The sequence below is a fragment of the Anguilla anguilla genome, chromosome 7 (assembly GCF_013347855.1).
Source record: "Anguilla anguilla isolate fAngAng1 chromosome 7, fAngAng1.pri, whole genome shotgun sequence".
In the NCBI taxonomy this organism is placed as follows: domain Eukaryota; kingdom Metazoa; phylum Chordata; class Actinopteri; order Anguilliformes; family Anguillidae; genus Anguilla; species Anguilla anguilla.
This window is the reverse complement of record NC_049207.1, coordinates 2,413,592-2,435,069: the sequence shown is the minus strand read 5'-3', so window position 1 is coordinate 2,435,069 and position 21,478 is coordinate 2,413,592. Positions and strand designations below refer to the sequence as shown.

Below are 21,478 nucleotides of genomic sequence, written 5' to 3'. Positions count from 1 at the left end.
TCTCTACTATTATTCTGACATTTCAGAAGACAGGGAATGTTTACTAGGATTGAATGTCAGGAATTGTGAAAAACTGAGTTTAAATGGATTTGGCTAAGGTGTATGTAAACTTAGATCGATATATACAGATCATGAGGAAAACAAAGATCAAATACTTCAGAGCAAAATAAAGTACTGTGCGACGTTAAACATTTAGCCTCATCTCGCCCAGTCATTTAGAGGTTGTTTGCACGTACTTGTGGTAGGGGCGCTCGACGAGATACGGAGTGACACATCCTCTCTGTAGTATCTTTGTTAAAAACGGGTCATTTTCTAGGTCAGCTGGTGAATTACGTCACTTCCTTTGTGCGCCCTGTGTGTTTGCGAGTGAAGATGGCGACTGCACAGCTAACCGATGAAGAGCTTTTCTCAGAGTTAAAGCGCCTCGGTTTCACACCAGGCCCGGTGACAGAACATACACGGCCCGTGTACTTGAAAAAACTCAAGAAACTACGGGAGGAGCCTCAACGTGGAACCAGGTCCGGCAAAATCCGCAACAGTGGAAGCATAAATAGCAGCAGCAGTAGTGGCATTGGCAACACAACAGCGGGAGGTGCTGGACTTGGAGCCAGGCCCGCCAGCCGTGACGTCACACACATCAAAAGCGTCCGGAGCCCCGGCTCTCCAAGCGAAAAGCTGACGGGCGGTGGGAGCAAGTTCGTCCTGGGGTTCAGTTCCGATGAATCGGACGTTGAAGTTACCCAGACGAAAGGAGGACCTCCACATAGCGGCAGGAGAGATCGAGGTCCCGGACATTTACAACAGCAGCCATCACGGCCTACAGGAACACCCACAGCTACTGGCAGGAGCCACAGTGGGGGTAACGATATTAGCAGTTCCAGTTTTGGAATCCTGGTTGAGCGGAGAGGCGGCTCGGGGTCACCCTGGTGGAGCACCCGGGGAAAATCGAGCATCGGGATCTCCCTGGATAAAGACGCGGAAGAAAGGGGTTCAGGAGGCACGGATGAGGAAGAGTATGGTGAGGATCAGGTAGAGAGGGACGTTGTGACTCTGAATGGCAGCAGTGGTTCCTTGAACAGTAGCAAACTCGGAGCGGATTACTCCGACTCGGATGAAGAGGATGAGGATATAAAGCCGAAGGAAAGGCTGTGCGATCGCCGACTAAGTTCCAGACGGAGACAGGCTAAATCGCCACAAGCTCCCCATACATGTTCAAAGGGGGTGGAGACCGACCGGGAAAAGACGGGAGGCGGTGTAATTAAATTAAATGACGAGGCTAGCACAAGTTGTCTAGACGTTGTGGGAGACCGGGGGAACGAAGAGGGCACGAGGACGACCGGCCAAGCCGAATCTACTTTGGCTAGCGGCTTGCGAAACCGTAACGTTAGCTACCCCAGGAGACCAGGATCCGTCTCCGCCATTATGGGAGAAAGTGTCGGGGAGAACAGCAACGTTAACTGGAGTCCTTCCTCTTACGGCAACAACCACGTCAGTCGTAGGGACTGCGGCAGCAGCAATAGATTCAGTGTCGGGATCAGACCACATTTATACTCTTACCACAGTCCCTCTGAGACCTACCGACCTAACCACTCCAACCACACGGCCGCGAACCATGCCTCCATCCCGTCGACGCGGCCGCGGAAGCTGCCCGTTCCGGAGGAGGAGTTGCTCCAGCAGTTTAAAAGAGATGGGGTGTCGGCTACGGGCGGCGTCAGTGCCCACTACCTGTCCATGTTCCTCTTGACGACCGCCTGTCTCTTCTTCGTGTCGCTGGGTCTCATGTACCTGCGAATGCGAGGCGCTTCTGAGGTGGATGCTGTCGGTAAGTATTTGGCTTGCCCGACCGGAAACAAACGTATGAGTTCCGTTAACACAAATCACGCCTAACGACTAAACAACCCGCCGTCAAAATGAACGTGAATTTCCTTCATCGTGTAAATTTACAGCAAGTTGGTTACACATCATGCTGCATGCTTTTGTTTATGTGCTCTCTGGTTTGCAGCCCCTTTTTCTTAGTTGGCTATTTATTCATTCGTTTGGCTGATAGGCTACATTGATTATGTCAGTGCAATAATTGCTCTGGCAACCCAGATTTAACCCTGCATTGATGTATTTTTATTCCGTTTTAAAGTTATTCTTATCTGCTACAATCCACTGACAGCACTCTGTTATTATACATGTTTATTCAATCTTTTGAATGTTAACTGAAACCATGTATAAAGGTGCTTTATTGGCTAAATGCTAAGTTGGCACGGTGGAAGTTGACAGTCAATTCAGGACTGAACCTGATGTTACGAGCGAAACGGCATGTTGTGACTTTTAAAAACATGCACGGTTGACTTAAACATAATATGACTCGTGCCAGCTGTTCTGATGGAGGTAAACATACAGGTAACGAACCTGCTCTGCCCGAACTTGTATTTTATTTGTGAGAAACGTGTGCTTTTCGCGGGGGCCTCGTCCATATGATAGGGCAGTCAGTTGGCAACAGAAGTGTAAAAGCAGCGGCTCGATCTCCCATTAGACCCCATAGCCTGATATTATGGCGGGAGTTTTCAAGCCCATTTTTTCTGAGACGCAGACGAAGCCTGTTTACATGATGGCAGAGGAAGTAAATGATGAATAACGGCCCTGTAGCGTGCCCGAGGTTCCCAGAGCTGCTTTTAGCCGAAGAGCGTGTGGGAGACATCTAGGTCACAGACGGGCTAAGCCGGCCTAATTGCGGCGAGGTCGTGATGGTTGAGACTGAGGGACCGGGCAATCCGCCGCACTCTGGGCTGGGAGACGTCTGTCCTCGGTACGCCGGTTAAATCTCCTTCTAGACGCGGTTTTAAGAATATTGCGCTTATCGTGACTATAGTCGGGACTGGCATCTCATACGGTGGTAGCATCCGTGTTCTGGTTGTGTGCCGGTTACTTTTTTCAGAGGTTTTGACTCGCATTTGCAGTTAACTGTATTTAAGTCATTATGTGTAATGGGAGAAAAAAGCATTTTTCTAAACTGGAATTCAACGGTTAAATATGAAATTTTTCTCACAGGTTGTTTACTTTAAAAATAAAAAATGTAAAGTTGGACGGGGTATGTTCTGGAGACAGGTGGTACGGGCACTTAGTCGTTATGTCTAGGCCGCAGTCTGGCCGCAGATTTTACATGAGTTAAGTTAATGGAGTACACCCCCCCCCCCCCCCCCACTCCTACTTTAGTCTTTAGCGAGATGCAGGTCAGGTGAGTGTACCATAGTCAGACAGTGACTCAAAGACCACAGACTACTTGCACTCCACTATCACCATCTACATAAATGCTCTGGCTCCTGAAAGCACTCACGTCTGTGAAAAGAACAGCTTCATTGTAGGTTTGGATCCGGTATGGCTGTGATTTCCTTACATTGCTGTATATTTGTGTGCCTCTAATGGTCTCATGTTTCTCTCTTTCAGTTCTGAACCATCCGTTTGGCATTGCATTTGACAGTGCTTATGTGAGTGTTTATTATCTGTTACCATGTTGTGTGAAAAGGTTTACCTAAATGTGTTTGGCTAGGTGCAAAACGTTATTGATTTCTGCAGGGTTAAAAAAAAAAATATATATATGCATAAAAACATGTTATGATACAATGCAAGTTTAATACAATGCAAGTTTAATATCAAATATGCGAAGGTAATTCATGTTATGATTTATGATATTCCTGTGAAATATATGAATGTTATGGTCTGAATTGGCCTACCTATCAGTTGACTTGTACGTAGGGTCACACACCACATGACCTACCTGTACTCATGTGTTGATTTTCAGGTTGGTGAAGAAAAAGACCTCATTCTCAAAGTCCTGCTTCACCTGCACGACCACCTGGCAAAGATTGCTGGTAATTTTTGTTTATTTCTTCATGTGTAGTGAATTCGCTTGCTGGCACAAGTAACTTGTCTTAAAGTGAAGAATGGATCTAGGTCTTGTTTGTATTAATGTTTTATAAAAGTCTTTATTGGTAGAAGTGCTATTTATTAAGCAGTGATTTATTAATCACTGCATGATTTCTTTTCCAAAAATAAAGGCACAAATTGTGTTGAGATCTGTGCAATGTGGATTATTGAACCCAAAAAACAGCCTGTGTTTGAGAGTAAGACACAGGTGAAGGTTTCTGAAGTGAACCCTTAATATTCATATTCTGAGCTCGCCCTGCTGTTCTGGCAATCCATCATTTAAAGGATTTTTTCCACTCTTTATTTTCTCCCGATTTTGTGTTTTTGCTGACCGCTGCAGTTTTCCCTGTGAAATCGGGAGAGAGCCGATTAGCTTGCGCTCTGGTTTAAAGTGAGAGCACACGCTGGCTGTCACTAGGAGGCCCACCTAGGAAGGCCCAGACACACTGGGCATGGGACTCCTGCTGGACAAAATGGTCCCTCGGGTGGCTGCCCTGGCTGTTAACATTACATTTCATTTGGCTGATGCTTTTAACCAAGGTGACACTCAATGAGAGTATTCCAAAGGCCATTGGAACAGCTGCACTGCACGGGTCAGATAAGGTGCTGTACTCACGAAGTGTCAGTTCTCCCTGGCCATGAACACTGAGTCTGGTTCAAACCCTTTTTAAAGACCATGGAGAGATTTGGTGTACCGCTGCAGAATCTGAGCTGCCTAGCTCTCTCGCTTGCTTCACTGGCGATGTGGTATTGGCACATTTTAATGCCGTTGACTGGCACGAAGGTACTTAATGTTAGATTTGCATTTTTTGTAGGTGATCATGACTGCGGTGATGAGAACCATCATCTCAACCGAAGCCTTTCTCTTGCCGAAGCATCTGACTATATCATGGTAAGGCTTCATTTCTGCTTTTTACAAAAGCAATCCTAACTTATTAATGTTTATTCTTTATATTAGCATATAATTATGTGCTTATATAATTTTTCCTGTATTATCTGGGCTCCTTTCATTTTGACCGTGGATGTGGAGAAGCATTAATTTCAGTTTAAAATGTAACAAATTAAGAATGGCGCGTTAATTTGAATTTGCATTATCTTGGGAATTGAGAAATCGTAATAAATATGAAAGAAATGGGCTGTTGAATGTGTGAATAGAATCGTTTTCCTGTCAGTTTGCACCGTTGCCAGCTGATTGTGCCCCAGCATTATTATGTGTGACTGTTGAAGCTCACTGAAAGTTGTGGCCCTGTGTGTTTCCAGCTTCTGGACTCGGACTACGAGCCGTTTGTGGCCCCGGCCCTGGAGTGGATCATCCGGGCCGGAGAGGACGTCGGAATACGGTAACCGGAAAACTTCCCTAAATCGGGAGCACCAGATCTGATTTCCCACTTTATTCCTTGTCGATACACCCGTGCATGGAAAGCGAAATATAATGTGTGTTATGTGCTATGACGCGTTTATATATGACCCATTGCGGGAATCGTGTTCCGCCCACGACTCTCTCCCGCCTGTGGCGTTCGCAGGCTGATTGGGGGCGACTCTGAGGAGCCCGTGACGGACATGTTGGGGGTCACGCGTCTGGAGTCCACGCACCCCGACATGTCCTTCGCCTGCCGCTTTCGAAGGGCCTTCTTCGCGGTCATCCATCAGGTGCTGCTCTTACTGGCGGGTGAGTGGCCGACCCCCCCCCCCCCCCCCCGGCCCGGTCTCACCACAGGTCCAGCACCCCTCCCCCTCCAGTTTGGAGCGGTTCTGCAGCCACAGTCCTGCGCGTTTCACTGGCATCCCAGCACTGCTGTGCCAGCGTCCATTGGGGCTTCATAACTCTCGTTGTGTTTTTAAATCTCTCTCCAGGTGTTGGAGCAGTGCTGGGCGTCCTGTTCTACATGAAGCACCGCTGGAGGAGGGAGGAGGAGGAGACCAGGCGGATGTACGACATGGTGGAGAGGATCATCGACGTGCTGAGGAGTCACAGTGAAGCCTGCCAGGAGAACAAAGAGCTCCAGCCCTACCTGCCCATCCCCCACGTGCGGGACTCCCTGGTGCAGCCTCCAGACAGGTGAGCCGTCCTGTACCTTCACTCTACTACCTGTGCTCTGCCTGGCCACTCCTGGCCTCCTTGCACGTTTATATTGCAGCACTTGACGGGTTTTGTCCAACAACAAAAAAAAGCCTGTTAACTAGGGCCCCAGGGTCTTTTTGCAGATCTTGAAAGTGCTCTACTTTAAATGTGGAGGTTGTGAAAGTGTGCTTGAAGAGCTTTGTCCAAAAAGAAAAAAAGAAAATGTCTGTTTACTAGGGCTGCAAGGTTCTTGCAAATTTTGAAAGTGTTCTACTTTATATGCGGAGGTTGTGAAAGCACTTTGATTTGGCACCAATATTTTGAATTGGTTATAATGGGGCATCCCAAATTGGGGGGAGAACAGAAAATTAACATAATCAATGGGTTTTGGGTTCGGATGCACACGCTACAAATCCACCATGGCAACTAGCCTCAAAACCTTCAGTTGTCATTCATGATGCATTTGTGAAAACATATCATCTGGATATATTGCTAAAACAATAAGGCATTGTCTGCGCGTTTTACAAATGCTTTAAAGACCACCCATGTATGGCAGTTACATTTTTTAAGGAAGGTTGCTGTCCTGTGGCTTACAGGAGGAAGATGAAGAGAGTGTGGGACCGGGCAGTGGCCTTTCTCTCGGCGAACGAGTCCCGCGTTCGCACGGAGACCCAGAGGGTCGGCGGCGAGGACTTCCTGGTGTGGCGCTGGACTCCGCCCTCGCTCAGCTGCGACAAGATGTGCGGCGCTCCGTCAAAAGTGTGGCAGGGCAAAGGTCAGCTGGTCCTCCGCTGGGCCTCCGCTGGGCCTCTGCTGGGCCTCTGCTGGGCCTCTGCTGGGCCTCTGCTGGGCCTCCGCTGGTCCTCCGCTGGGCCTCCGCTGGTCGGCTTGTGGCTTTTATTGTGAAAACTGGCCTTTTTTTCTTGACTTGGCTGTTCTGCACTATTTTAGATGTGTAATGAGACAATTAAAGTGTTGTTAAAGGGCGCATGCTGCAAATACACTACTATTTAATTGCATATTTCTGCACTTTGGTTTCTGCATGTAAAATTTACAGTACAGTACCATACGGGGGAGGGCGCTATGTGTAGAAAGTGCTGTTCTTACTACATGGTGAAAAGCAAAGTATATAAAAATCTATAATGGTGGAGTACAGCGGGAAAAAAAAAAATAAATAAATAAAGTCTTTGTCTCAAACGTTGTGGAGCTCACTATGTGGTTGTTGGCAGCTGAGGGTCAGAGTGAAGCTGTTTGCCCCTCGTCCCTGGTCCTAATCCCGAGAGAACGGGGATGAATGTGAAGGTGAAACCGCGTCAGACGATGAGTTTTCCTGAAACGTTCCTGTCGCTCTTCCCAGCCTTCCCGCTGGACAGGAGGAACTCTCCGCCGAACAGCCTGACCCCGTGCTTGAAGATTCGCAACATGTTCGACCCGGTGATGTGAGTGAGCCTTTCGTCTGGAGGCCTGAAAGATTCAGCAGCTACGATTGCAGCTGTGACTGTTCAAATTTAAACCGTTGTTTAGATTTTGTACGTCTGTTTCGGTGAGCTGTATCGGGCTGTAGTTCGTCCGTTAAGTGATCGGACTGGCTGAACTCTGCTCTCTCCCCGCAGGGAGGTGGGGGAAAACTGGCACCTGGCCATCCACGAAGCCATCCTGGAGAAGTGCAGCGACAACGACGGGATCGTCCATATTGCTGTTGACAAAAATTCGCGAGAGGTGAGTGACTTTGCGTCAGAAGCATAATAAAAGTGTCTTTTTATCATTACATTTCATTTAGGACGCATTTTGAGTGTATTAAATGGCATTTTGTCAACTGAAATACACACGCGATTGCAAATTCTTCCCGTTGTCTCCGTAGGGATGCGTCTATGTGAAGTGTCTGTCTGCCGAGCACTCTGGGAAGGCCTTCAAGGCGCTCCACGGCTCCTGGTTTGACGGTGAGGTTGACGCCACGCGGGCTGAATGAGCTCTTCATTGAGTTTGTTAGCAGGCTTGTGCAGATAGCTGTGAGATGTGCAGTCCTCTGACTGCTCTGTCTGCTGCTCAGTCTGCTGCTCAGTCTCCTGCTCAGTCTCCTGCTCAGGCTGCTGCTTAGTCTCCTGCTATGTCTGCTGCTCAGTCTGCTGCTCAGACTGCTGCTCAGTCTCCTGCTCAGACTGCTGCTCAGTCTCCTGCTCAGTCTCCTGCTCAGACTGCGGCTCAGTCTCCTGCTCAGACTGCGGCTCAGTCTCCTGCTCAGACTGCTGCTCAGTCTCCTGCTCAGGCTGCTGCTCTGTCCACGGTCTGGCAGCGCTGAGTCAGATGGATGCCTCTGGGCATTCCAGATTCCAGGAATGAAGTGAAAATTAAGGAATAAAAAAAAAATAGATTCACTTCCAATCTGATGCTTTTCTGGCTTAATAACATTAGTGGTCCATTCTGAGCTTAGGCTGAAGAATTCCCCATTATAGTTAAACTTCACCTTTACCGTTGTGCTCCGTGTTGTGTTCCTTTAACGTTGTGTTCCGTGTTGTGTTCCTTTAACGTTGTGTTCTGTGTCGTGTTCCGTGTCGGAGTGCTGAGCTAACGCGCTGCTCGCTGTCCGCAGGTAAGCTGGTGACGGTGAAGTACCTGCGTTTGGACCGGTACCACCAGCGCTTCCCCCAGGCCCAGGGCTGCAGCGTTCCGCTCCGACCCGCCAGCACACGCATGCACAGCCTGGCGCACCTGCGCCAACGCAGCACCGCCGGGACCACGCCCGGGTTCTCCTGAGAAACACACATGCACGCACACACACACACACACACGCACTCATACACACACACACGCACGCTCACACAAACAAACACACACTCACACGCACGCACGCACACACACAGACTCAACGCCACCCCTTTCCCTCCCTCATCTCCAGCCCGGTGTTTGTATGGGCCGCTCTCAGATGAAGCCACCAGGGGGCAGACTTTAAATTTGCGAACATGGGTGGAAGCTGAAGAGGCTCTTTATTTGGTATTTTTCTAAAGCTGAACTGAGGTGAACTTTGACCCCTTATGCGGGGTCGGGGGTGGAAAAGGTTTGCATGAGAGGACTGGGGAGTCCTATGTCTGCTTGTGCAATGGACTTTATTTCTTTTTGTTTTTGGCGTTACCTTATAGTTCTCTGGGTACAAGGAAATAACAGGCTTCCAGTTCCAGTACCATTTTAATGGAAGTGTGAGGTTTTTATTGTATTTTTTAGCTGGCCCAAGCCCAGGTTTAAAAGGCCAGGTTTAGTCGGCCTAGACATTGAGCAGCTGCATGTGATGGTCTATGTTTGCTCCCTATTTAAGCTTTGAATTGTAATGTAAGATGTGCATATTTATTTCTTACCGAGGTCTGAGGTAATGTAATCCCTTTTTTTTTCTAGTTTTAGTCCCGTAAAAAGACGCATGCACAAACGCTTGGACAGGTGCTGTAAATGTGTGTGTGTGGTTGCTGGCAGTCCTTTCGCTGAACAGCGATGGCAAAAGCAAAAATTCCCAATCTGTCATTTCCTCGCCAGAAAATGGGCATCATTTAATGCAGATGGCAAAATGGCGGGGGTTTCGGGAGCGGGCCGGTGGCGGGAAAAGTAAACGGGCGGAGTTTAGTGCTGATCGCACACCGCACGGAAACACCACGGCAACCAGAAACGTGGGCGGTCAGCCAGTCAGCTCTTCTTCTGCCTCAGAGTCCCCGTCCCGCGATCCTTTTTATTTCCGTATGTTCTTACGTACGGTTATCTTCGTAAACATCTGAGGGCTGACCGTGTCCGTTAAAGCTTTAAGCCGGTCAACACGAACGCCCGCTCACCTTTCAGGGACATTGGGCGGCTTTTTCAGGAACCTCTGCGTTTTTGTCCTCCTGGTTTTTTGTCCTTTTGACATGTAATAATCAGAGGACAACCTTGTCCCGAGCCCGTTTTCTGCAGTGGGTGGAGTTTTGGTTCTTCTGCCGGGCTGTAAACCTGTATCCGAGCGTTTGGAAGTTCCAAAGGTGCGCATTTCAGGCGCAATCGAAACGCGGTGCCCAGGTGTTGCCCTGTCGTTTTAAACTTATTGCCGGGGGTTAGAACCTGACCGTTTCGCCGCGCGTTTGGATTGCGGTGCATGGTAACGTCCCGCCATGTTCCTGACCACTTTTCTGGTTTTAGGTTCTCTGTAGCTTTGAATTAAAAAATGTTTACCTGAACCCCGATGTTGACGGGGTACAGTGATGTATTATGATAAATAAGCTAATCTCTTGTCTTTTAAAAACAAAGTATTTTTCCTTATGCAGTTTAATTTGTAACGTAATGGTTGGCAGTGATTTTGAGAATTTCAGCTGCTCTCTCTCCTGTGTATTAAATAAGTTGATCACAGGAGCACCATCTTATTTTTCTAAAATGCAGTGTTTTTTCCCGGGTGCAGTATTTTTCAGCACAGAGTTGTACAAACGGTGCGCATTTTAAAATGTCATAAAACCTGTTGCATATTCTCCTGCAGCATATAACCTAATTGTGCCTTAACTTTGAGCTTTTTTTGTATTACTGACACTGCTTTTGAGAATGTATCAGAGTTTATAAAGAGTTTAAAAGTTACACATGTTCAAACAGTTGTATCCATTGCCAGGGCTGATGATAAAAAAAAAAATTCAAGGCCAGGATGATGATTTTTTTTTCTTTTGCTGTATTTTATGTGCATTGTGGTAATGTTAATATTTCTTTTATACTTTATTTTTATTACCCATTGCCAGAGTGAATGTAAATGTTAGGTGATGTGGCCCTTCTCCAAGGTGGCACTTGAATTAAAGGGATATTCCACCCAAAAAGGCAAATTTTTCAGGATTTTGCAGTTTTATTGAGTGCTTGCAATCCATCATGGTTTTTCCCTCAAATGTGTTAAGTTCAAACATGCGCTCCTCCAACAGAATGCAGAGAGGCTCGTGGAGCTTGTTGGTGATGTTGGAAGACTTTCCCACCTGATGTCTAGTTTTCTGCTCTGTGGAAGTGGAGTGGGTTACTCAGATTGAGAGAAATATATCATTAAATGCACTCTAGACCCTCATATTTGTTCCTACAGTACATACATATTTTGATTTATCCAACTTATACGTATATATTAAATACGTTTGTAGAATCGCTGCACATTACTTTGTCCCTTTCTTTGACAGGACATTTGCTGACATCTGCAATTCTTTCAAGATGGAGTTTTTCAAAATCAGTGAATCCTCTCCCCAGATAACCCCTCCTTTCCCCACTCACTACCCTGTCTCTCACTGCCTTCTCTCCTCTTACAGGTGCTGAAATCTCTCAACTTCTACTACTCTTCCAACTTTTAGTTTGAATTTTTTGCTTATGCGCGAGACAATAACAAATAAGGTTAACCGAGTGATTAATTGATTAAATATATTATGAAGGTTTGGAAACATTTCAAAAACCAAATACCCTGATGTTATTTTTGTAGGGTAATTTTACTGCAACGCTACCAAAAAAAAAAAAGAAGGTATTAGAATTAGCTTTTAATTTGAAATGTCCCGCCCTAGTGGTTACAGGAAGTATTTATGTATTGTGGTAACCTGCGACTGACGGCAACATTCGTACTTGACAGGCTGTCTAATCTTCAATTTCAGTGTAAACCTGAGATTTATTACCTGTTTTCGCTGGTAGGTGACACACTAGTACGTTATCTGCTACTTATGTCTATACACACACCTTTATTGATGTCTTTGAAACTAAGAATGCCTCTGGAGATTTCTCATTGGCCGACAGTTTGCTAGAAAACGAATTGCTGTTCTGTCGTATCACTACTTGCACTGTCCTGGTTTTCTCTGTTTTTAACTTGTTAGCTGCTGCAGTGTAGGCTACTTAGCTGATTAGCAGTCGAGCAGAGCGGTCGGATAATAGTGGCATTGTCTGTTCTGCAGCCTGACAGCGTGTTACATATGGTTATGCTACGGGTAAAAATAAAACGTATGTCACTGCACCAGAAATGCAGTTGCCTGGTGTATTGTGAATTTTATGAATCTGTGACTTTTGCTTTTCAATAGCCGATGGTGTTAATGTGTGTCTTGCGTTCATTCACTTGAATGTTCATTTCTAGAAGTGAGCAACTTGCACTGGATATCTTCTATGTTTACGTGACCCGTAACGTGTTTCGCTGGTGGACTCTTGTATAATATGCCTTCGCACGCAGATATTAATTTAATAGGCTATACGAGGCGTTATATTAAAACGTTTTTAGCACTTGGGTGTTAAAAGTAAAACGGCGTTTTAGTCTCTTTCTCTTTTTAAAACTAGAACATGCATAATTTGTTATGTCGTTTAGTAGAGAAAATAAGACTCTTCTGATCTGGACTGCTGTATTTAATGTACTTTATCTTCGCTTAAATTTCAAGTAAGCTTACTATTTTACGGCAGGGTGCCCTGTATCAGTGGTTTCAAATCTGAGTCCAGGGATTTTTCAATAATAATTTCATTATAGCATAATTTTAGGTTTTGTAAAAAGAATAATAAAATAAAAATAAAAAACTTGCATGGTTTTGTCGGTCTTGTTTTTAAAATAAATTAATGTATAGCTGTCTTACGTAGATCTGTGGTATATTGGTTATTTACAGGTGATTATGGTCTACTTCTTGAGAAGTATTTGTCGTATTGCTGGACATGGGCTCCCAGAATGCAATGTTTTAGGAGTCCAGGGGTGAAGTCAGCATCTCAGTCTATGGGTCTGGTGGGTTTCAGGCTTGGGGGAGCTGTGTTTAATCAGGACAGGCATTGGAGGGTGCGCATTAGAACTGCCTCTGCACTTGAACCAGTAATGGGGATAGGCCCCAGTAATTAGATAGAGCCTGCCCTCATGCACTGATCATAAGACAATGGAGGCCTGTAATTCAAACACTCATTTTCAGAAGCTTTAGCATTTGTTCGGCTTCACCGCTCATCACAGACAGGTGAGCCCATCGAAAGCCCCCACATCTTTCTTTTTTTTTTTTTTTCCATGTCTGAGCTGAAGTCATGTGACTCTCCACCTCTCCCATCTCTCAGTCTGCTTGCTTCCGCACCCTCGTCTCTGACCCCACTTCCTGTTTCCTGTTCTCCTGGACCGCGCGCGTCAGGACAGATGGAAGTGCTCCTCCGACGCGCGGGCACGGCGGCCCTGCAGCTAGCCAGGAGGCAGCGGAGAATTACCCACAATGCCTGGGCCTGGCGTCACAAGCTGCCCGCAGCCACCCTGGGTACGGCGAACCGCCCCTCGCGTTCTCATCCCTGTACGATGACTGTGGCCAATGAACTGATGAGCACTTCCTGTTTAGAACGCAAACTCTGCTCTCCAGGCCTAAACCTATGGCTGGGATTTGGGGGTGGGGCATCATTTAGGTGACATAGTTTTAAATTTTTGAGTGATTGTAAGTAAATAGGAACCTCGCCCTACACTGGCTGGAGTAGCTCGTCCCAAAACTCGTGCCTCCTTGACATCTCTTGCTCTTACCGCCTAGATGTCTCAATGTTAACTGCGTTCACCTTAACATTCAGTTATAATTTAGTATAGTTTTAACCCAAAATAAGTTACTGTAACCACTGCAAAAAAAAAAAAGCACAAAAAAACTTGCTTCGGTTGAAGGACCTGTCATAAAAAATGCTGGGAAAGAAACATGGGTACTGCCTTTCTTCATGCTTGAAGTGCAGTGCATTTCGATTGAATTTGGACCATTAAGTTCATAAGTGTAGTATTCATTTATTCCAGAAGGTGAAGCTGTGTCAGATCTCCAGTTTTATCAGCAGTAAAGGAGGAAACCTTTTTCTCTCTCTCTCTCTGTACCCATTCCGTTCAGCGGCGGGGCGAAGTAAGAGTGGCTGGCCCGTGGCGTTCTCTCCGGACGAGCTGAGGAGGCGTCTCTCGCCCGTCCAGTACCACGTCACCCAGGAGAGGGGTACTGAGAGGTGGGCATCCTGGGCTGCTCGCCTCTCTGACTCCACAGAGCCTCTCCTCTGCCACACTCCACACTGTTCTCCAAAGTCCTTCAGATCTTCATTTTCTTTATTCAGTCATTTTGTAAATACAGCAAACTTTTTTGAAAGACATTTTTTTTTTCTCCCAACAATTTGTGGCATAGTGATGGCCTTTGCCATATGTGTTAATTGGGAGCCATTTTATCTCCCTTTGACCTTTGACCACAAAAATCTAATTTTATAATTATTACTAATTATTAGGGTTATATCATAGGCCAACAACAAAAAAACCAGTTTACTGTACAAATATTTTGGCCAGTGAGTATATAAAAAAATATTAGGGCCTCCAACTTCTTTCTAGTTATAGAAACAGACGTGGGTCAAATAGATATTTGTTTTGGATTCAAATACTTTTCTGCAATTTACTGATCTTGTCTGGTGTATTTGAGCCTATGAAACACTCTCAAAATGTACAAACCCCGCATTCTGGTCCTATTGGAAGGGCCAGTTGCACCAGGATCAGCAGAGCACAGAAAAATATTTGAAGCCACAACAAGTACGTATTTGACCTGAGGTCTGGATAGAATACATCATGTTTTGTTAAGCTGTTAAAGCTGGACTGAAGCACCCTGTAATTCTTCCACAGGGCCTTCACAGGCGAGTTCACAGACCATAAAGAGGACGGGACCTACACCTGCGCCGTCTGTAACACGCCTCTGTTTCCGTGAGTTCAGCCACGTGCACCAGCTCATATGAAATGCGTGAGCGTCAGAGTCATTTAAAACATGTTATTCAAGTGTAGCATTGTGACTATGCTGTCTTTCTTACTGTAGGTCTGATAAGAAATTTGACTCCGGTTCAGGTATGTGTTTATTCATAAGTGTTAATGACACGTGTGCGTGATGATTGAGTGATATAAAAAGAAATTACTCCCTCTTTCACTTCTATGGTTCTTACTAAACTATCAAAGTTTGTGCTTTTATATGTTTTATATACAGGTGGTAGCGTTTCCTAATGATCAGCGAATTATCTGCACTTGATTAGAAGCTTTTGGCTTAGTTGAAGCAGTAAGGCCTTGATGAGGACTAGATGTTGGTTAGTTACGTCATAAATATGTAAAACCACAGAACTGAAAGAGGGTGTATTCTTGAAGACATGCCTGGTTTCTTCAAGACCTGTGATGGACAACATGGTGTCAGCGGAGAGTTTTATCGATATGGCTTTTTATTAACTGTGCTGTATTCTCCAACGTCCCAGGATGGCCATCGTTCTGCGATGTGGTCAGTGAAGAGTCCGTAACTCTGACGGATGACTTCTCCTACGCGATGCACCGAGTTGAGACCAGCTGTAGTAAGGTCTGCCTCAGAATCCCGGCCTCAGACAGTCTGAAATCTCATGCGTTCTGTGTCGCATGCCGCTCGCTAACTCAAGGTCACGGCTCGCTAACTCAAGGTCATGCCTTTACAGTGCGGTTCCCACCTGGGGCACCTGTTTGAGGATGGCCCCCCTCCCACGGGACAGCGCTACTGCATCAATTCGGCCTCCCTGACCTTCCAGCCCAAGGAGCCGGCCCCGCCCGGGGCTTCTGGGACCGGCACTGGGACGTCCTAACGGGGGGAGGGGGGAGCTATGGCCGTTCCCAGGGGTACAGAGTGACTTCCCCTAAACCCACACACCCAAACCCTCACAGTGCATTTACCTAGTCAATGTGCCTCAGGGCCTTGCATGCAGCCTCTTTCACACAGAGAAGACGGCAGGTTGACCTCCATTCATACTGTGCTGAGTTATTCAGCATGTTAACAGCCTGGGAACTACTGCAGGAACTTTGGAAAGGTTAGCGTTTGCTAAAAAAGTATATTAAAAAACTTTAGTTCTGGACGAAAGTCTTATGGACAGATGAGGTGAATATTAACCAGTACCAAAGTGATGGAAAGAGGTACGTGCGGAGAAAGAAAGGAACTGCTTATGACCCAAAGCACCCCCCCTTGTCTGTGAAACATGGTGGAGGTAGTGTTATGGCTTGGGCATGTATGGCTGCCACTGGAACCTGCTCACTTGTCTTCATTGTGTCATCCTATCTGCTCCGAGCCGGCCTAAAGCCTGTCTATTTGTGATGAAATGTGTGGAGCGACAAACACAGCAGCTTTTCAGTTGCTTGAATATGTGAAAAGATTATTAGGAGAGACTATAAATAGTGCAGTTCAGCCCTCTGTTTCATTTGTTTAGTTGTGCTTTGGAAAACATCTTCCGAGTTCTAAGTTTTTTGGTTCTCAAGAGTTCCCACTGTGAACTCCAGTTTAGCTCGATCTGCATTCTGCTTCAGTGCCCCATACACACGGAACATCTTAGAGAATACTCTAAAGATGGACTCATCTCTGTCATTAAAACAGAACTTGATTTTAAGTTTAAATGCATTTGTTTGTACTTATTTTATGTGGCGTTGTTCTGCTGTAACTCGACGGTGTTGTAAATGAGGGTCTCTCCCTCAATGCATCTCCGATATTTAAATAAAGGCCGAATTAAATAAAAAATTTTGTCTTCCAATGGTCCCTGCTGTGAACTGTCTTATGTGTAGCAGTAACGGTGTTATGCTGGTTGAGGTGTCTGTTGACACTCGCCTGACTTCTCCACTAACCCATCTGACATTCTTAGCATTCCTGTCCCGTTCCATCTGTCCTCTTTCAGGCCCACGTGCCAGAGAGACCATTTCGGACCCATCTCATTCCGCACGTTTTCGGGCAAAGACAGGCATTTGCTACGTGAGTAGCCTATTGTAGCGCTGTGCTTACTTCCGTTGCCATAGGAATGATGGCCTCCAAGCAACAGCGCCAACTGCTGCAGGTGCTGTTTCGGATGCTGGTTATCCTGTACTTTTACCTCGATGTCTTTGCTGTTACTGAACTTTTTGTTTTTGTCTACATGCTCTTCAAATACATGGTGCAAACCTGTCTAATGAAAATTGACAGCACTTGTGCTCAGATTAGCGCGGATTCTGGTGCTTGGTCCCCGAATTGACGGGTTTAAAGTTTCCCAATGAATATTCATGGAGGGAAAAAATAACGAATTAATCCGTTGACTGCTCTAATTACTTATTGTAACGCTGTTTAGTTATTTACTTTGTTTGACAGGAAAATCCTCAAATACACGTTCTCCTGATCCTTTATTTGTATAGTTTTATAAAGAAACGCACACACTTCACAATGTACATTATTTCATAGCTAATCAAATGGAACTATTCATAAGTAAATTTTCACATGTTTTACACGGGTAGCTCTACACACGCAAGGATGTACGAGTTGTCCATGCTACCATAACAGCTGTGGTGACTTATAATTAATGGAATGGTAGACTGAAGGTTTCATTTCAAAAGATCGTTTTAACGAAAGCGTTTTAGAATTCACAACTTTGGACGGCTAGGCCACATATAATCATGCATGCCGTTAATAATTATATGAAGTGACACTGTTTCACTTTGATACTCGCCTTCTCAATTGTCCGAGAGGGACGCGGGGTTTAAAACCAGTTTGCGTTTAATATTATTTTCAACTATGCAACATTTGCAGAATTATATCCGTCTTTCTTTCATGTGCCAGCTGGGCAAAACGGGGCAGTCCATTACGCAACAAGGTGTCCCCTTACTCCAAGTATCCCACAATCCAACCCCAGATTCCTTGGAAATACGCCCATCTTGCAGAGCTTTAGTTCGCTGAAGCCATTGTCACCGCTGCCAGCCATCAGCGAAAAGGTAGGGGACTCAGCCTCAGGATTCCGTTGTTGCTATAGGCAATATGCGATGTAACCCGAAATGCGTTTTTTTGTTTTTTTTTAAATTCAGCTAGAGGTAGCGCAGCATCGGATTTCAGGGAAAGTTGGTTCTGTAACTTGGCATGCGCCACGTTTTCGTTTATTGGGAGGCCTTGGTATGGATAAATTCCAGAAAAATGTTTCCAGTTAAATGTTTAGCGCTGTAGCCTATTGTTCTTTCTTAAGGCTGCGAATTCGTGTCTTAATTACCTCACATGGGGCTTAGAACCCCGGGTGGCCATAGGGTTGACATCATCTTTTCCACTAACTTATGTAACGCAGGCTTTTATCCGTTATAATGCATATTAGAGGATGTATAATATGTAAACGAGAGGACCATTTCTTATGCATGCAGGAAGCATTTTATTCAAACTTGGGCGATAGATAATTTTTGCGAGAAAATAAGTTTTGGTCTGACTTCCAAATGGCACATAATTTGGTTGGATGGGGAGATGGGTCACCTGTAATCACTGGTTTTACTTTTTCACATTCCTGCTGTGATACAGATGCTTTAGCTGTCACGGGTCTTCATGACTCTATACTGACCACAATACATTTTATTATAAAGTTTTTAATGCACATGAGAAATCCACTGGCATGAATAAAAGTGATACAACATTCATACAGTAAATTCTCTTATCAACGACTCTGTTAAAGTCAGTTTTTTTGTCCTCAAACAAAATGCCTTCCACAAGTACCTACCATTTAATTCAGTGATGCAAAATATTTACAAATTCATGGTCACATACATGTACTTGCAGTAAAATGATGTTTTATTTTTTAATCAGTTGGGGAAAATAGATAAGCAGCATATTTAATAATAGATTGAATAGGCCACGCATCTCTGATATTTCAGACATTTCCACCCTTGTGAGAGAGCACATTTGGTCACGTGTACTGACCTTTCTCTCGGTTTCACCTCTTTTTTGCGGTCTGGGGAAGAGGACGAGTCTTTTTCGTGGTCTGAGGAAGAGGACGAGAGATGGCGGAAGTTGTGCACATGATTGACAGCGAGGTGTTCCTGGCCTATTCCACTTACGCCACCATCGTCATCCTCAAGATGATGCTCCTGTCTCTCCTGACTACTTCCTGCCAGCTCAGGAGAAAGGTACAGCACTGCATAAGGCAAATTACAGGACATTGCTGTATTATATAATGTCCTGTATGTGTGTGAAACAGTGTAGAAAGGCATGGCACTGCACATGCCCAGTTCTCTAAGCACTTCTCCTTCACTGCAGTGTATCCTCAACATCATCGCAAGACCTAATTTTTTTGTGGATCAGTTTTACACTTACGTCTCATGACACTCACAAGTTCCATAAAGATAACGTGCTTTAAATGAGTTGTCTTAAAGGTAGAACATAAGAGTAAATATGTAGATTTGTACATTTTGTAATAAACTGCCTTCTCCCATATCGTTTAATGTCTTGAAGGTGTCTGTTGATCATGAGGACACTGTATTTGTGAAGAGCGAAGATGACCAAAGGAAGGCTGTGCGTGCAGGCCCCGATGTGGAGCGTGTCAGAAGGTATGGATCACCTGCTTCTCACTGATCTGGAAAAGAAATGGTCAAACCCAGCTAATGAGAAGGCTTGAGAGATGCTTCCACACAGAGTGAGCAATTAAGACTTCAAACAAAAGGAGTCAGAATTGTGTGTGTGGGAGTCCTGGGAAGATCTTGTGGGAACGTGTGTGTGTGTGAGTTTTTGTAGCTGGTGTACACACACTCCAGAGAGTGGTTCATGCACAGCAGGGTGTGATCATTGATTAATTAACATTTCATTCATTCAGTATTGTAATGTAATGAATGTAATGAAGCAGAACTGACCATCAGGATGTAATGAGTTTTGCTGCTCCTCTCTGGCAAAAAATAAAAAATGGAATGTAATGTCTCACACATACTTATGAGTCCTACTTATTTATTCATAGATTCATAAATATTTTCTTGTCAAAAAAAAGGATCATTATTAAAGCCTTTATACAGTCTCAAAAAGGATGCACTCACATTCAACACATTTTTGTGTTACTGCTTTGGTGTTGCTTTCATCACATTATGAGTTAAAGCTACTACTTTTCTGTTACAAATATTCAATTTAAGTCTTACAAAGCGAGACTTTGTAACACAGTGTTAAAAGTAACACAAGATGTGTTGTTCTTAACTAGACATGGAAGTGTGTTAAAAAAGGTGTGTCGTTTTTAACATGTCTATTTAGAGCATGTAGTAGGCATTATTCCTCATGACATAAATGACCTGTAATGCACCTTGTCTGTTCCGTCTCCACAGGTGGCATCAGAACGACCTGGAGAACATAGTCTCCTTTGTGCTAATCGGACTGCTGTACGCCCTGACCGGACCGGACCTCCACGTTGCACTTCTACACTTCCGGGTCTTTCTATGCTCCCAGATCGTCCACACCGTGGCGTATATGACCTCCCTGCCCCCGCCTACCCGAACCCTCGCATTTTCAGTAGGCATCGTTTGCACCTTGTCTATGGTGTACAGAGTGCTCTGTACCGCATTTTACCTCTAGGGGGCGCCAGGTTCATCCACACAACCTAACGGAGAAAAGAGTTGAAAGGTTCTGGAAGTCTGGAAATGATCAGTGACAGTGTTATAAAAGAAGTTTCTCCAGCATGAGAGGTGCATTTTTTGTTTTAATGTGTTGTTAAAAGAAATGTTTCCTTTCCAGAAAGGAAATTAAATTGTGCTTAAATCAAAAATTACCTTTTTCTTTAGAATGTTTCTCTAAAATTCATGAAGACTGAGAAACATAAAGTCCTTTGAGGTCTCCATAGGCCAGCCAATAGTTTTAGACTGTGGAAGGAAATCAAGCCACATATTTTAATATACAGGGCAGAAACTCAACCAAACGTGACAAATATCTTCACTGCCTTAAAAAAAACCTGTATTGCAATCGGTCATGGGTTTAAATACTGAAATTACTATAGATTATTTTTCAATAAATAGCACTTTACAAGGGATATTAATTGGTTATTGACGTTACATCCCATCCTGGTCAAATTTGTGTAATGTGTAAAAGTTCCCATTAACTGAAGACAAAGCAACGTTAAGAGAAATATTGCCACAGGCATCATATAACCTGTTTGCACTGGACCTACACCAGGCTCTGTAGAGAGCCAAATCTGAGATGATTGCCAGTTAATTCAATTAATTAATTTCATTGAATCAAATACCAGGGAAACCCCTTTACTTTTTGTGTACATGGAAAAAACATCACTGTAACGTTTTAGTTGAGTTTCTTGTAAATAAACTGAAAAAATATATGCTTTCAAGTGTTATTTAACAGGCTCACCAACACTAATCATAATGACCTGAGATCTGTACTAACATAATTACTGATTCATTAATCAAGTGCTGTTCATTCAAGAGGCATATTTTTCTGACTGATATGTGAACAATTTGACATCAGATTCTCTGTAGGTACATAATAGCCTATAGTAATTAAAAATTAATATTACTGTGTCATAAATTCAGGTAAACACAATGAGAAATAATCCAGGTCTTTGTTATTTAATTTAAATTTCCATACATGTGACTTATAAAAATGCAGATTGTTCTCCGAGTTTGGATTTTGCATTCAGGACTTATATTAATACTTTGACTTTATAAAATATTAAAACTTTTTTTAAGTTTCCCAAACTGTCTAATCTTTTTAGTTTTATTGCCTTGTGTCAGCTGTGAACAGGTACGTCATTGAGAATGTAGGTATATTGAGCACCGGATTTTTTAATGTAATGCTGCAGCGCTCT

General features: G+C 44.5%; 3 protein-coding genes across 7 annotated transcripts; all 3 read left to right on the top strand.

Moving 5' to 3' along the window:
- The first annotated feature begins 333 nt into the window (after positions 1 to 333).
- LOC118231766 (inner nuclear membrane protein Man1-like) lies at positions 334 to 10,781 on the top strand. Its single transcript, XM_035425963.1, has 12 exons — positions 334 to 1,822; positions 3,436 to 3,476; positions 3,791 to 3,860; positions 4,731 to 4,807; positions 5,176 to 5,255; positions 5,439 to 5,584; positions 5,770 to 5,974; positions 6,574 to 6,752; positions 7,335 to 7,416; positions 7,591 to 7,696; positions 7,839 to 7,917; positions 8,568 to 10,781. The coding sequence occupies exons 1-12, from the start codon at positions 373 to 375 to the stop codon at positions 8,729 to 8,731; spliced, it is 2,679 nt and encodes an 892-aa protein (XP_035281854.1). The 5' UTR covers positions 334 to 372; the 3' UTR covers positions 8,732 to 10,781.
- Positions 10,782 to 10,928: 147 nt separating this feature from the next.
- Positions 10,929 to 16,450, top strand: LOC118231767 (peptide methionine sulfoxide reductase MsrB-like). Of its 3 annotated transcripts, none has more exons than XM_035425964.1 (7): positions 10,929 to 11,619; positions 13,074 to 13,188; positions 13,786 to 13,894; positions 14,550 to 14,627; positions 14,737 to 14,765; positions 15,161 to 15,258; positions 15,371 to 16,450. In XM_035425964.1, the coding sequence occupies exons 1-7, from the start codon at positions 11,518 to 11,520 to the stop codon at positions 15,512 to 15,514; spliced, it is 675 nt and encodes a 224-aa protein (XP_035281855.1). In that variant the 5' UTR covers positions 10,929 to 11,517; the 3' UTR covers positions 15,515 to 16,450. The 3 variants fall into 3 exon arrangements, with proteins under 3 accessions (XP_035281855.1, XP_035281858.1, XP_035281857.1); XM_035425967.1 differs by having other exon boundaries at positions 12,998 to 13,188; XM_035425966.1 differs by having other exon boundaries at positions 10,929 to 12,903; positions 12,998 to 13,188.
- Positions 16,451 to 16,573: 123 nt separating this feature from the next.
- On the top strand, positions 16,574 to 20,992 carry LOC118231768 (microsomal glutathione S-transferase 1-like). 3 transcript variants are annotated; one of them, XM_035425970.1, is made up of 4 exons: positions 16,574 to 17,648; positions 18,650 to 18,815; positions 19,141 to 19,235; positions 19,992 to 20,992. In XM_035425970.1, exons 2-4 carry the CDS (start codon positions 18,690 to 18,692, stop codon positions 20,236 to 20,238), a joined length of 468 nt encoding a protein of 155 aa, XP_035281861.1. In that variant the 5' UTR covers positions 16,574 to 17,648; positions 18,650 to 18,689; the 3' UTR covers positions 20,239 to 20,992. The 3 variants fall into 3 exon arrangements, with proteins under 3 accessions (XP_035281861.1, XP_035281859.1, XP_035281860.1); XM_035425968.1 differs by having other exon boundaries at positions 18,646 to 18,815; XM_035425969.1 differs by having other exon boundaries at positions 18,640 to 18,815.
- The last annotated feature ends 486 nt before the right edge of the window (positions 20,993 to 21,478 follow it).

Coding starts and splice junctions, on each gene's coding strand:
- LOC118231768 (XM_035425970.1), top strand. CDS start 18,690: ATGGCGGAAGTTGTGCACATGATTGACAGCGAGGTGTTCCTGGCCTAT. Junction 18,816..19,140: donor CCTGCCAGCTCAGGAGAAAG/GTACAGCACTGC, acceptor AATGTCTTGAAG/GTGTCTGTTGATCATGAGGA. Junction 19,236..19,991: donor GATGTGGAGCGTGTCAGAAG/GTATGGATCACC, acceptor CCGTCTCCACAG/GTGGCATCAGAACGACCTGG.
- LOC118231767 (XM_035425964.1), top strand. CDS start 11,518: ATGTATTGTGGTAACCTGCGACTGACGGCAACATTCGTACTTGACAGG. Junction 13,189..13,785: donor GCTGCCCGCAGCCACCCTGG/GTACGGCGAACC, acceptor CATTCCGTTCAG/CGGCGGGGCGAAGTAAGAGT. Junction 14,628..14,736: donor TGTAACACGCCTCTGTTTCC/GTGAGTTCAGCC, acceptor TTCTTACTGTAG/GTCTGATAAGAAATTTGACT.
- LOC118231766 (XM_035425963.1), top strand. CDS start 373: ATGGCGACTGCACAGCTAACCGATGAAGAGCTTTTCTCAGAGTTAAAG. Junction 3,861..4,730: donor CCACCTGGCAAAGATTGCTG/GTAATTTTTGTT, acceptor CATTTTTTGTAG/GTGATCATGACTGCGGTGAT. Junction 5,585..5,769: donor GGTGCTGCTCTTACTGGCGG/GTGAGTGGCCGA, acceptor ATCTCTCTCCAG/GTGTTGGAGCAGTGCTGGGC.